This window comes from Ursus americanus, chromosome 2, assembly GCF_024610735.1.
Source record: "Ursus americanus isolate L20-20 chromosome 2, mUrsAme1.1.p, whole genome shotgun sequence".
Lineage (NCBI taxonomy): Eukaryota > Metazoa > Chordata > Mammalia > Carnivora > Ursidae > Ursus > Ursus americanus.
In genome coordinates, this window is record NC_142128.1 from 20,662,955 (window position 1) to 20,675,013 (window position 12,059).

General features: G+C 44.2%; 1 protein-coding gene across 11 annotated transcripts in view; it reads right to left on the reverse strand.

Moving 5' to 3' along the window:
- LOC148110504 (uncharacterized) overlaps window positions 1–12,059 on the reverse strand; it is a 43,096-nt gene that overhangs the window by 8,647 nt on the left and 22,390 nt on the right. For 6 of the 11 annotated variants that reach the window (XR_015727542.1, XR_015727535.1, XR_015727531.1 and 3 more), the window contains 2 exons: window positions 3,923–4,014; window positions 1,130–2,048 (listed from right to left, as the gene is read on the reverse strand). Coding sequence is in view for 1 of the 11 variants with exons in the window: in XM_087869676.1 (XP_087725802.1) it covers window positions 1,130–1,272 (143 nt within the window). In the remaining 10 variants the exon portion in view is untranslated. The remainder of the gene's footprint in view (window positions 1–1,129; window positions 2,049–3,922; window positions 4,015–12,059) is intronic. The other 5 variants (XR_015727540.1, XR_015727538.1, XR_015727545.1 and 2 more) reach the window with 3 other exon arrangements.

Sequence of the window (12,059 nt, forward strand, 5' to 3'; positions counted from 1 at the left end):
GAAGAACTGACTAAGGGGTCACTGGGGAGGGAAAGCTACCAAAAGGCACACCTCGAGCCTCTAAGGAACAGACAGCTTCTTTCTGGGCTTTCGAAAAGGAGCAAAATGGCTGCAGCACATGTTTCCACTTTCGACTCTGGGATTCCCTGAGCCTGTCTGACACGCCACTCACTGAAAGCTGGCGAGTCACAGGAGGCAAGAAAGACACCGAAGACGGGACCGGCTCCTGGATGGCAGCCGGGGACCGCCGTGAGGAAGCACAGCCCTTGGACTGGAAGGGGATCCCGCAGGGTCAACCGCAGCACGGGCTGCCCGAGGTGAGACCCACCCTCTGCGTCCTTGATCCTTGGGTTGTGTGAAAACAGAAGTCGGGAGACACCGATCAGCTGAGGTCCCTTAAAGGGGTTCACTGCCCCTTTATTCTGTTTCTGTGATGGTACTGGCTTTCCTGGGCCCTCCTGGTGCCCGCTGCCCGAAGTGGGGAGCCTTCAACTGCCCAAAGTCTTGGGCCCCTGAGATCATACAGAACGAGCTCCCACGATGGCGGCAGCAAAAAGCCTGTGACCCGCTGCCTCTGCTGGTGCAGCTGGGGGAACATCCCCGGGGGAAGGTGCATGAGACAACGAGACTGGCAGCCAAGATTTTCCCTGCCCCGTTCTACAAGCACATACCTCTCAATACAGGGATTAGCAAATTTACTGTAAATGGCCAGAAAGTATTTTAGTCTTTGCAGGCCAGACAGCCTCTCTTGGAACTACTCAACTCCGCTGTCATGCTGGTAAAGCAGCCATAGAGAAGATGCAGCTAAATGGGAGTGGCTGTGTTGCAATAAAACTTTATTTACGACGATAGCTGAGTGGGCTAAATTTGGCCCGACAGGCCCAGGCTCCAAGAAGCAAAGAAGCATTGTTTATTTTTTATTATTTAAGAAACATATATATTTAAAAAAACCCTTTGGACCAATATAATTATCAAACAAAACAAAACACCTCCACAATATCTTACTGACCCTGTGCTGTTCGCCTTCCTCACTCCTGAGAGAGAACCTTTTTCTTGGAAGGGGTACCTAAGTCTCAATGTACCTTGTTCCCAGGAATAAAAATGTCAGATTTGTTCATTATTAACCCACCTACATGACAGCGGGGAGAATCCAAATGTCGGGACCAAGTCGAAACGGTGTCGGGCCGAGAGGAGGCATTTCTCCAATGCCTTCCACTCACACTGCACACGTTCTGCCACTGCCTTCTGCTCCCGTTCCTTCCACCACACCATGGTCACTGAGGTACAGACGCACCACAGCCCAACAGACCGCAGAGACCCCCCTGAACAAGCACAGGCTCTGTGTAGAGAACAGGGAAGGAACCTGGATTTGGAGGAGCTGCTGCCCATTTGGTCCCAGTTCTGCCACTAACCAGACTCGTCTCCTTTCCTGTGAGTGAGCATAGTTACACCTGTTCTTGCTCCCTAACAGAGCAGGTGAGGGACCAAATCAGGTAATAGCTGCAAAAGGCCTTTGTGTCATCGCACAATCACCCAGCCGTGTGCACCTCCAGCCTGTACCAAAGACACTAGCAGGATGACAATAAAATCTTCGTTATTGCCAATATGGCAGATGCAGGGGCTCTGGCTCTCATAATTCCACGGGCAGGGTTCTTCCACCCATGCAGAGGAAATGTCCACTAGGATTTTTATCCTAAGCCCTGTTTGTAACAGCAAAGGATGAGATGAAAGGCACCCATCCTTCACCAGAGCTCTGGGGACACTAAGTATGTGGCTGACGGGAGCAGCAGGTGCAAGCATCTGGGGACGGGGGCGCGAGACAGACCGTCACTGCATTCCCTCTGAATATATTTTAACATTTCTGAACCAGGCGGGCACCTTCACAGGTGAAACAATTTGGGAAAGAAGAGGCAGAATTTTCATTTACCTTTAATCTCCAGAGGTGGTATCCACCCCAGTCCCAAGATTTAGAATTTGACAATGACATTCTGTCTTCCGTAGAAATGCCTTTATAAGCAGACTGACGCCATGGACGTGAGCGAAATATCCTGAGAGAGAGACAGAGACAAGCTATTGCTCAGTGAGGTGGGATATCATCCCTGCAGAGCACACGCCAGGAGAAAAGCAAATCAGGACACTTCTGCTCTTCCTCCGGGTCAGCGGGTTATTGTGGACTTCATGGGAGAAAGAGTGACTTTCACATTCTCTTCCTTTTTTAAATTTAATTCAAAGCTGCTACAAGCAAAGTAAGTACAATCTATTTAATGATTTAATGGAATTAACGATCTTACAAATAAATTGCCCCTTGGGGCACCCGGGTGGCTGTTGGTTAAGCGTCTGCCTTTGGCTCAGGTCAGGATCTCAGGGTCCTGGGATCAAGCCCTGCATCGGGCTCCCTGCTCAGCTGGGAGCCTGCTTCTCCCTCTGCCTCTGCCCCTCCTGCTCATGGTCTCTCTTTCCAATAAATAAATAAAATCTTTAAAAATTAAAATAAAATGTCCCATTATTTTACATGGGAAAGACAAGTGTTTTACATCAAAATGTCAGATCTAAATGTTCCTTTTGGAAACGTGCTTTTTCATAGCTAGGTAAAGCTACTTAGGACTCGACTAATACTCAGAATTGCGAGATCATGACAAAAATAATATTTTGGGGTCAGGAAATGGGGCAGATAAATGTCAAAACAAACAAAAAAAGTATTTCTTACCGTGTTCCCTTCATCTCCATTCTGTGTGGGTAAGAGCCTCTATGTTTATAAAAAGGCCTCACAGAGCATCGGTGGGAGGGGAAGCCAGGAGTAAACGTTGCCCAATAAACGGACTTGTTTAGCTCCGCAGTGGGGAGCTGGAGCAAAGGGGATGGGAAATAAAAGAGGGGGAAAGGAAGATAAAATCTGTGTTCTAAAGCCTTGTGCTTAACTATTTTAAGAACAAAATTGGAGTAGCATTTAGAAACTTACTGCAGTCCTATTGATTCTGCTACTACACAATTTGAGCTTGTATTTTACGTGTCTCTGGCTTTTTATTTTTCGAGGAAATCATTTTTATTGTATGTTACAGAGTATCATCCGCAGCAGACTGATTATTGGGAAAAAACTTTAAAAATGCTCACCACACGCTGTTTGGGAAGCACTCTCCTAGTGGGCCCCAGTCTGGAGATGCCAGCCCAGGCAGAGGAAGAGGCAGGCTGGCTGACATGCTGCCTCGGGCACCCAGCTCCCAAGGCCCCGAGGTGGGTCCCTGCCTCTGCAGCAGTGGTATAGAAAGCTTCCTCAGGAGCCCAGGAGGGAGGCTTCAGGCCTCTGAGCCAGGCCTGGCCCCATCTTCCTAATGCCTGGGTTCATCCTGAGCTCCAAGTAAGATCCACGTCCTTTTTCTCAGGGACCACCACGTTTAACGTTCTTTGCATTTCTTATAGAATCTACCCATAGGCTCCATCTTTAGGGCCAGGATTCCTGGCACACACAAGGACTGTGGTCACTTGGTTAATTTCTCAGTCTGGCTGAGACTGAGTCACCCTCCCACCTCAAATCCTTTCTCTGCCTTGATAGAAAGGACTTGCAGAGCCTAACAGTGTTATTACCGCTTTAATAAAGCCAAAAAAGTAATTCCTTACTTGAACAGACAATTCACAGTAAAAGATCATATAAATGGCTCTTAAACATACAAAAATGATTTTCAACTTCACCCCCAAAATCAGAGGATTATAAAACAAAATTACTGTAAGATAACATTTTCCCATATCAGATTAACCACAATGAAAAGGTTCATAATACACTGTGTTCATGAGGATGTTGCGATAGGAGCACGTTCATATGCCTGGAGAGAGTGAACACTGGAACTCTCTCTTTTTAAGCATGAATTCCTAAAACCTCAGGCCTCTGGGCTGATGAGGGGAAGTTGGGAGGGAGGGGGTCACTTGCCTCTGTTAATTTCGGAGGACCTCCTCTCCTTAGACACTCTTACAAAATGCTGGATGTAAGGGTCATACCAGTAGCCAAGGCTTACTGCAAACCTGGAACAGAGGAAAGGAGGCAGGTGAATAGAGGTCATTAGGTTCTGGCCCAGTTCTCAGGACCCAGGTCGAGGAGGAAAATCATCTACCTCAAAAGGCCAACAGAGGCACGTTTGGTGCTCCCTTACCAATGTCAACAGACTCGGCCATCCCTCTTGGTGCTCACATACACGGCCCCTCAACCTCCCCACAGTGGCCATTTCTTTCCTCTCTTTACTCATGCGGCTAACTCTTTTTCCAGGACCCTAGAAAGCACATAACCTCACCTCATACCTCACCTAGAAGACCTGCCACCACCTATTCCCTCAGCAAACTCACTGGCCAGAGCCAATCAGACAACTCTGCTCAACCAGAAGTTCTGTGTCCATAGGAAAGGAGATCCAGGATTGTTTTGTGAAACTTACGAATGACTACCTAAGTATTTCCCCCGGCTCTGTATTAGGTACCAGTCCTTCCACATCCCTTAAGCAGGTCATAGTGGGAAAACCAGGAACAAATAAACACAACTGCTACAACCTAGAAAATGCTAGAGTAGCCTGTACTCTCTGGTCTATACAACCGGAAAATGCTATGGTAGCCTAAACTCTCCCTGGTCTACACTACAAGGAAGCAAAGTTTTGGTGTTCTAAGCCGGGGAGCTGAAGTCCAAATATCCCTGAAGGTCTTCTGGCAAACCTGAGTGGAACTAGCCTTAGGACAACAAGACGTAGGGGAAGGAGCCTGGAACGCTAAGGCCATGCCAAGTCACTGTGGGCCTGGAGTCTGCTCTGCCCCTCATCAGTTATCTTGTGAATTAATATATATGTTTACCATTTATTTATTTTTTAAGGTTTTATTTATTTATTTGAGAGAGAGAGAGAGAATAACTGAGAGAACACAAACAGGGGAAGTAGCAGAGGGAGAGGGAGAAGCAGACTTCCCACTGAGCAGGGACCCTGATGGGGGGCTCGATCTCAGGACCCTGAGATCATGACCTGAGCCCAAGGTAGCCGCTTAACTGACTGAGCCACCCATGCACCCCTGTGTTTAACATTTCAACCAAATGGAGGTGTACCTGGATGGCTCCGTCAATTCAGTGGCTACCTTGGGTTTAGGCTCACATCATGATCTCAGGGTCCTGGGATTGAGCCCCGTGTCGGACTCTGTGCTCAGCAGGGAGTCTGCTTCAGGATTCTCCCTCCCTTTGCCCATCCCCATGCTCACTCTCTAAAATAAATAAATATTTTTTAAAAAGTAATACATAGAGGGAGGGAGGCAAGATGATGGAACAGCAGGGGACCTCAATTCATCTGGTCCCTGTAATTTAGCTAGATAACTATTACGTCTTTCCGGACACGTATGAATTCAATCTGAGATGTACAGAAAGAATTGCTGGAATTCTACAAAGAGAAATGTGACCACTTTTTGCAAAGTAGAAGGTGCGGAGAAATGAATCTGTGGGGATATATGGGAAGATCATCTGCAGGGAGAGGGAGCCTGTGTGAGCTGTCCACAGGAAAGTGACATAACCCCAGAGTGCAAAATCAGACCTTTAGAAATCTGCTCCAAGTGAGAGACGTCCCTGCCTGAAAGGTGCTCAGGTGGCGAGGTGGGGCAGAATCCCAGGTGGGGCAGTGTGGTCTCAGGATCCCTAGGGTCACAGGAAAAACAGGGGTACCTGAGCCAGCAGAGTTCCCAGGCACTGGAGCCGGGAAATCTGTTAGGGTCAGGGAGCAGAGGAGGGGGATTGCCATAAACCTCAAACCGCGGCTTGGTCAGGCAACAGCTATCATGTGGGGGCCCTGCAAAGGACAGAAAAGCCGCGACCCTCCGCCTTCTCCTGGGAGGATCAGTGCAGGCATGCACTGCAGGAGACTGCAGAGTTTGGTATACACAAAAGTGAAGACCCCTTATCCCTGAGGGTTTACTGAAGAGAGGGAACCATGATCTTTCCGCACAGGGACTGGAGATCAGGGCATGACCACTTTTGTTTTCATCCTCTAAAGAGGCCCAGAAAGCCTTCAGGGAACAAAAGCCATACAGACCAACTAGAGGCAGTTTACACTGAGCCTGGCCCCCTGGAAATGGAGGGTACAACTCCCCCCAGGCAAAGACACCTGAGAATCAGCACAGCGGGCCCCTCCCCCAGAAAACCATGTGGAAAAACAGGTGAACACCAAGTTTAGAAGCAAGCACTAGGGGAAAACAGTAAATAAAATTCAAAGGTTTTCTCGTGATTTGTTGATCTTTCAGTTTAAAATTTTCCTTTTCTTTTTTCCTTTTCAACTAGTTTCTTATATTATCAACTCTTTGCTTTTAAGTCTTTTTTTAACTTTCATTTTTTTACATTTACATTAGATATATTCTTCATTTTTGGCTTCTTTTCACTTTATTCAATTTTATGTTTCTGTATATGTATATATACATACACACACACATTGGTGATTTTACATTATTGGGATTTAGTGTCTTTTAACAAACAGACTAAAATATACCCAAGACCAAGTGGATCACCTGTTTTGAACACCTGGGAGATTATATTCTCTCTTCTCCCCTACCCTTTTTTTTTTTTCTTTTTTGGTTTCTGACCTCTTTGGATTTGTCTAGTGTGGATTTTGCTTGGGTCGTGGTTAATATTTTTGATTTTGCTCTCCTGTTCATCCATTCTTCTGTGAGCAAAATAACTAGAAGGAGGAATTCACAACAAAAGAAAGAACCAGAGGCAATACTCTCTGCCACAGATCTAATTGATATGGATATAAGTAAAATATCGGAGCTGGAATTCCGGATAACTATTATAAAGTTATTAGCTGGGCTTGAAAAAAGCATAAAAGAGAGTAGAGAATATTAGTGCAGAAATAAAATCTAATCGGGCTGAAATTTAAAATGCTTTAACTGAGATGCAGTCTAAATGGGATGCTCTAACACCTAGGGTAAGTGAGGCAGAAGAGAGAGTAAGTGACATAGAAGACAAGTTGATGGAAAGGAAGGAAGCCGAGGGAAAGAGAGAAAAACAATTAATGGACCATGAAGGGAGGCTTCAAGAAATCAGCAATACCATAATGCAAAACAATAGAATTACTGGGGTCCCCGAGAACAAAGAAAGAGAGAGAGGGGAGACAGAAGGTATATTTGAGCAAATCATAGCTGAGCATTTCCCTATCCCAGGATGGATACAGGCATACAAGTCCAAGATATAGAGAGGACCCCCCTCAAAATCAATAAAAAGAGATCAACACTCCAACATACAAGAGCGAAGCTTGCGGATTTCAGACATAAAGAGAAAATCCTGAAAGCATCTCGAGACAAGAGGTTCCTAACCTAAAGGGGTAGCAACACTAGGCTGGCAGCAGACCAATCCACAGAGCCCTGGGAAGCCAGAAAGGGCTGGCATGATATATTCAGGGTACTAAATGAGAAAAACATACAGCCAAGAATACTTTATCCAGCAAGGCTGTCATTCAGAATGGAAGGAGGAATAAAGGGCTTCCTGGACAAACAGAAACTGAAAGAACACATGACCACTAAACCAGCCCTGCAAGAAATATTAAAAGGGATCCTCTAAGCGAAGACTGAGCCCAAAAGTAATGTAAACCAGAAAGAAACAGAAACGATCTACAGAAACTGGGACTCTACAGGTACTACAAAGGCACTAAATTCATATCTCTCAATAGTTACTCTGAATGTAAATGGGCTAAATGCTCCAATCAAAAGACACAGGGTATCAGATTGGATAAAAAAGCAAGACCCATTCATATGCTATCTACAAGAGACTCCGACACCTCCAGATTGAAAGTGAGGAGGGTACAGATCCATTTATGATGCTAATGGACTTCAAAAGAAAGCTGGGTAGCAATCCTCACATCAGACAAATTAGATTTTAAACCAAAGACTATAGTAAGGCAGGAAGAGGGATGTTATATCATACTTAAAGGGTCCACCCAATAAGAAGATCTAACAATTATAAATATTTATGCTCCTAACATATGCGCAGCCAATTATATAAGTCAATTGAAAACCAAATTAAAGAAACACATTGATGATAATACAATAATCATAGGGGACTTCAACACCCCACTCACAGCAATGGACAGATCATCTAAGCAGATGATCAACAAGGAAACAAGGGCTCTGAATGACACGCTGTACCAGATGGACTTCATGGATATATACAGAGCATTCCATCCTAAAGCAAAAGAACACACATTCTTCTCCAGTGCACATGGAACATTTTCGAAAACAGATCACACTGGGTCACAAATCAGGTCCCAACCAATACCAAAAGACTGGGATTATTCCCTGCATATTTTCAGACCACAATGCTTTGAAACTGGAACTCAAGCACAAGAGGAAATTTAGAAGGAACACCAACACTCAGAAGCTAACGAGCATCCTACTAAAGAATGAATGGCTCAACCAGGAAATTAAAGAAGAATTTTTAAAAATTCCAGGCAACTAGGTGACTCAGTCGTTAACTGTCTGCCTTCGGCTCAGGGCATGATTCCAGGGTCCTGGGATCAAGCCCCACATTGGGCTCCCTGCTTCTCTGAGAGTCTGCTTCTTCCTCTCCCACTCCCCCTGCGTGTGTTCCCTCTCTCGCTGGCTGTCTCTCTCTCTGTCAAATAAATAAATAAAATCTTAAAAAAAAAAAGAATTAAAAAAATTCTTACCGAATGCAAATGAAAACGCAGCTACTCAAAACCTTTGAGATACAGCAAAAGCAGTCCTAAGAGGAAAGTACATAGCAATACAAGCCTTTCTCAAAAAAAAATTAGAAAAGTATCAAATACACAAGCTAACCTTACACCTAAAGAAGCTAGAGAAAGGACAGCAAATAAAGCCTAGACCAAGCAGGAAAATGGAAATTATAAAAAGCAGAGCAGAAATCAATGAAATCGAAACCAGAAGAACAGTAGAACAGATCAATGAACCTAGAGCTGGTTCTTTGAAATTATTAATAAGACTGATGAACCTCTAGCCAGACTTATCCAAAAGAAAGGGGAAAGGACCCAAAATAATAATATCATGAATGAAAGAGGACAGATCACAACCAACACCAAGGAAATACAAACAATCTTAAGAACATATTATGAGCAGCTATATGACAACAAATGAGGCAATCTGGAAGAAACGGATGCGTTCCTGGAAACTTACAAACTACCAAAACTAAATCAGGAAGAAACAGAAAATCTGAACAGACCCATAACCAGCAAGGCAATAGAAGCAGTGATAGAAATCTCCCAACACACAAGAGTCCAGGGCCAGATGGTTTCCCAAGGGAATTCTACCAAACATTTAAAGAAAAACTCATACCTATTCTTCTGAGGCTGTTTCAAAAAATAGAAATGGAAGGGAAACTTCCAAACTTGTTCTATAAGGCCAGCATTACCTTGATCCCAAAACCAGACAAAGACCCCATGGGTTTAAAAATTCTCACCAACATACTATCCCGTAGGATACAACAGTACGTTAAAAGAAGGATTCACCATGACCAAGTGGGATTTAGTCCTGTGCTGCAAGGGTGGCTCAACATTCCCAAATCAAATCAACATGATACATCACATTAATAAAAGAAAGGACAAGATGCATACGGTCCTCTCAACTGATGCAGAAAAAGCACTGGACAAAATCATTCATCCTTTCTTGATTAAAATTCTCCACAGTGTTGGGGTAGAGGGAACATACCTCAGTAACATAAAAGACATCTACGAAAAGCCCACAGCGAGTATCACTCTCCATGGGGAAAAACTGAGAGCTTTTCCCCTAAGGTCAGGAGCATGACAGGGATGCCCACTCTCACCACAGTTGCTCAAATAGAAGTCCTAGCCTCAGCAATCAGACAACAAAAAGAAATAAAAGGCCTCCAAATGGGCAAAGAAGTCAAACGATCACTCTTTGCAGATGACACAATACTTTATGTGGAAAACCCAAACGACTCCACCCCAAAATAGCTAGGACTCATACAAGAATTCAGCAACACGGCAGGATATAAAATCACCGCACAGAAATCAGTTGCATTTCTATACACTAACAATGAGACAGAAGAAAGAGAAATAAAGGAATAGATCCCATTTACAATTGCACCAAAACCCATAAGATACCTAAGAATATACCTAACCAGAGAGGTCAAGGATCTGTACTCCAAAATCTACAGAACACTTATGAAAGAAATTGAGGAAGACACAAAGAAACGGAAAAATGTTCCATGCTCATGGATTGGAAGAATATTGTTAAAATGTCTATGCTACACAGAGTAATCTATACATTCAATGCAATCCCTATGAAAAAACCATCAACTTTTTCACAAAGCTGTAACAAATAATCCTAAGATTTGTATGGAACCAGAAAAGACCCCAAAGAGCCAAAGGAATGTTGAAAAAGAAAACCAAAGCTGGGGGCATCACAATGTCAGACTTCAAGCTCCATTACAAAGCTGTAACCATCAAGACAGCATGGTACTGGCACAAAAACAGACATTTGGATCAATGGAACAGAACAGAGAACCCAGACATGGACCCTCAACTCTATGGTCAACTGATCCTCGACAAAGCAGGAAAGAAATCCAATGGAAAAAGGAGAGCCTCTTCAATAAATGGTGCTGGGAAAATTGGACAGCTACATGAAAAAGAATGAAACTTGACCACTCTCTCACACCATACACAAAGATAAACTCAAAATGGATGAAAGACCTTAATGTGAGACAGGAATCCCACAAAATCCTAGAGAACATAGGCAGCAAGCTCTTCCACCTCAGCCGCAGCAACTTCTTGCTAGACACATCTCCAAAGGCAAGGCAAGCAAAAGCAAAAATGAACTATTGGGACTTCATCAAGATAAAAAGCTTCCACACAGCAAAGGAATCAGTCAACAAAACTAAAAGGCAACCCACAGAACGGGAAAAGATATTTGCAAATGTCTTATCAGATAAAGGGCTAGTATCCAAGATCTATAAAGAACTTATCAAACTCAAAACTCAAAAAATAGTCCAGAAACGGGCAGAAGACATGTACAGATATTTCTCCAAAGAAGACACAAATGACCAACAGACACATGAAAACCTGCTCCATATCATTTGGCATCAGGGAAATACAAATCAAAACCACAATGAGATAAAACTTCATACCAGTAAGAATGGCTAAAATTCACAAGACAGGAAACAAATGTTGGCAAGGATGAGGATAAAGGTGAACACTTTTACACTGTTGGTGGGAAGGCAAACTGGTGCAGCCACTCTGGAAAACAGTATGGAGGTTCCTCAAGAAGTTAAAGATAGAGCTACCTTGGGATGCCTGGGTGGCTCAGTCAGTTGAGCATCTGCCTTTGGCTCGGGTCACGATCCCAGACTCCTGGGATCACGTCCCGCGTCGGGCTCCTTGCTCAGCGGGGAGCCACCTTCTCCCTCTGCCTCCCATTCCCCCTGCTTGTGCTCTCTCTCTCTGACAAATAAATAAAATCTTAAAAAAAAAAAGAGCTACCCTACAACCCAGCAATTGTACTACTAGGTATTTACCCCAAAGATACAAATGTAGTGACCCGAAGGGGCACGTGCACCCCAATGTTCACATCAGCAATGTCCACAACAGCCAAACTGTGGAAAGAGCCAAGATGGCCATCGATAGATGAATGGAAAAAGATGTGGTATATAGTTATACAATGGAATATTACCCAGCCAACAGAAAGGATGAAAATTTACCATTTACATCCACGTGGATAGAACTGGAGGGTATTATGCTGAGCGAAGTACACTAACCAGTCAGTAAGACAAAGTCAATTATCATATGGTTTCACTCATATGTGGAATATAAGAAACAGGCCAGAGGACCTAGGGGAAGGGAGGGAAAACAGACTGGGAAGTCATCAGAGATGGAGAAAAACCATAGGAGACTCTTAACTCTAGCAAACAAACTGAGGGTTGCCGGAGGGGAGGTGGGTGTGGGGGTGGCGTAATTCGGTGATGGGCATTAAGGAGGGCACGTGATGTGATGAGCACTGGGTGTTACACAAAACTGACAAACTACTGAACACTACATCTGAATCTATGGATGTACTGTAAGTTGGCTAATTGA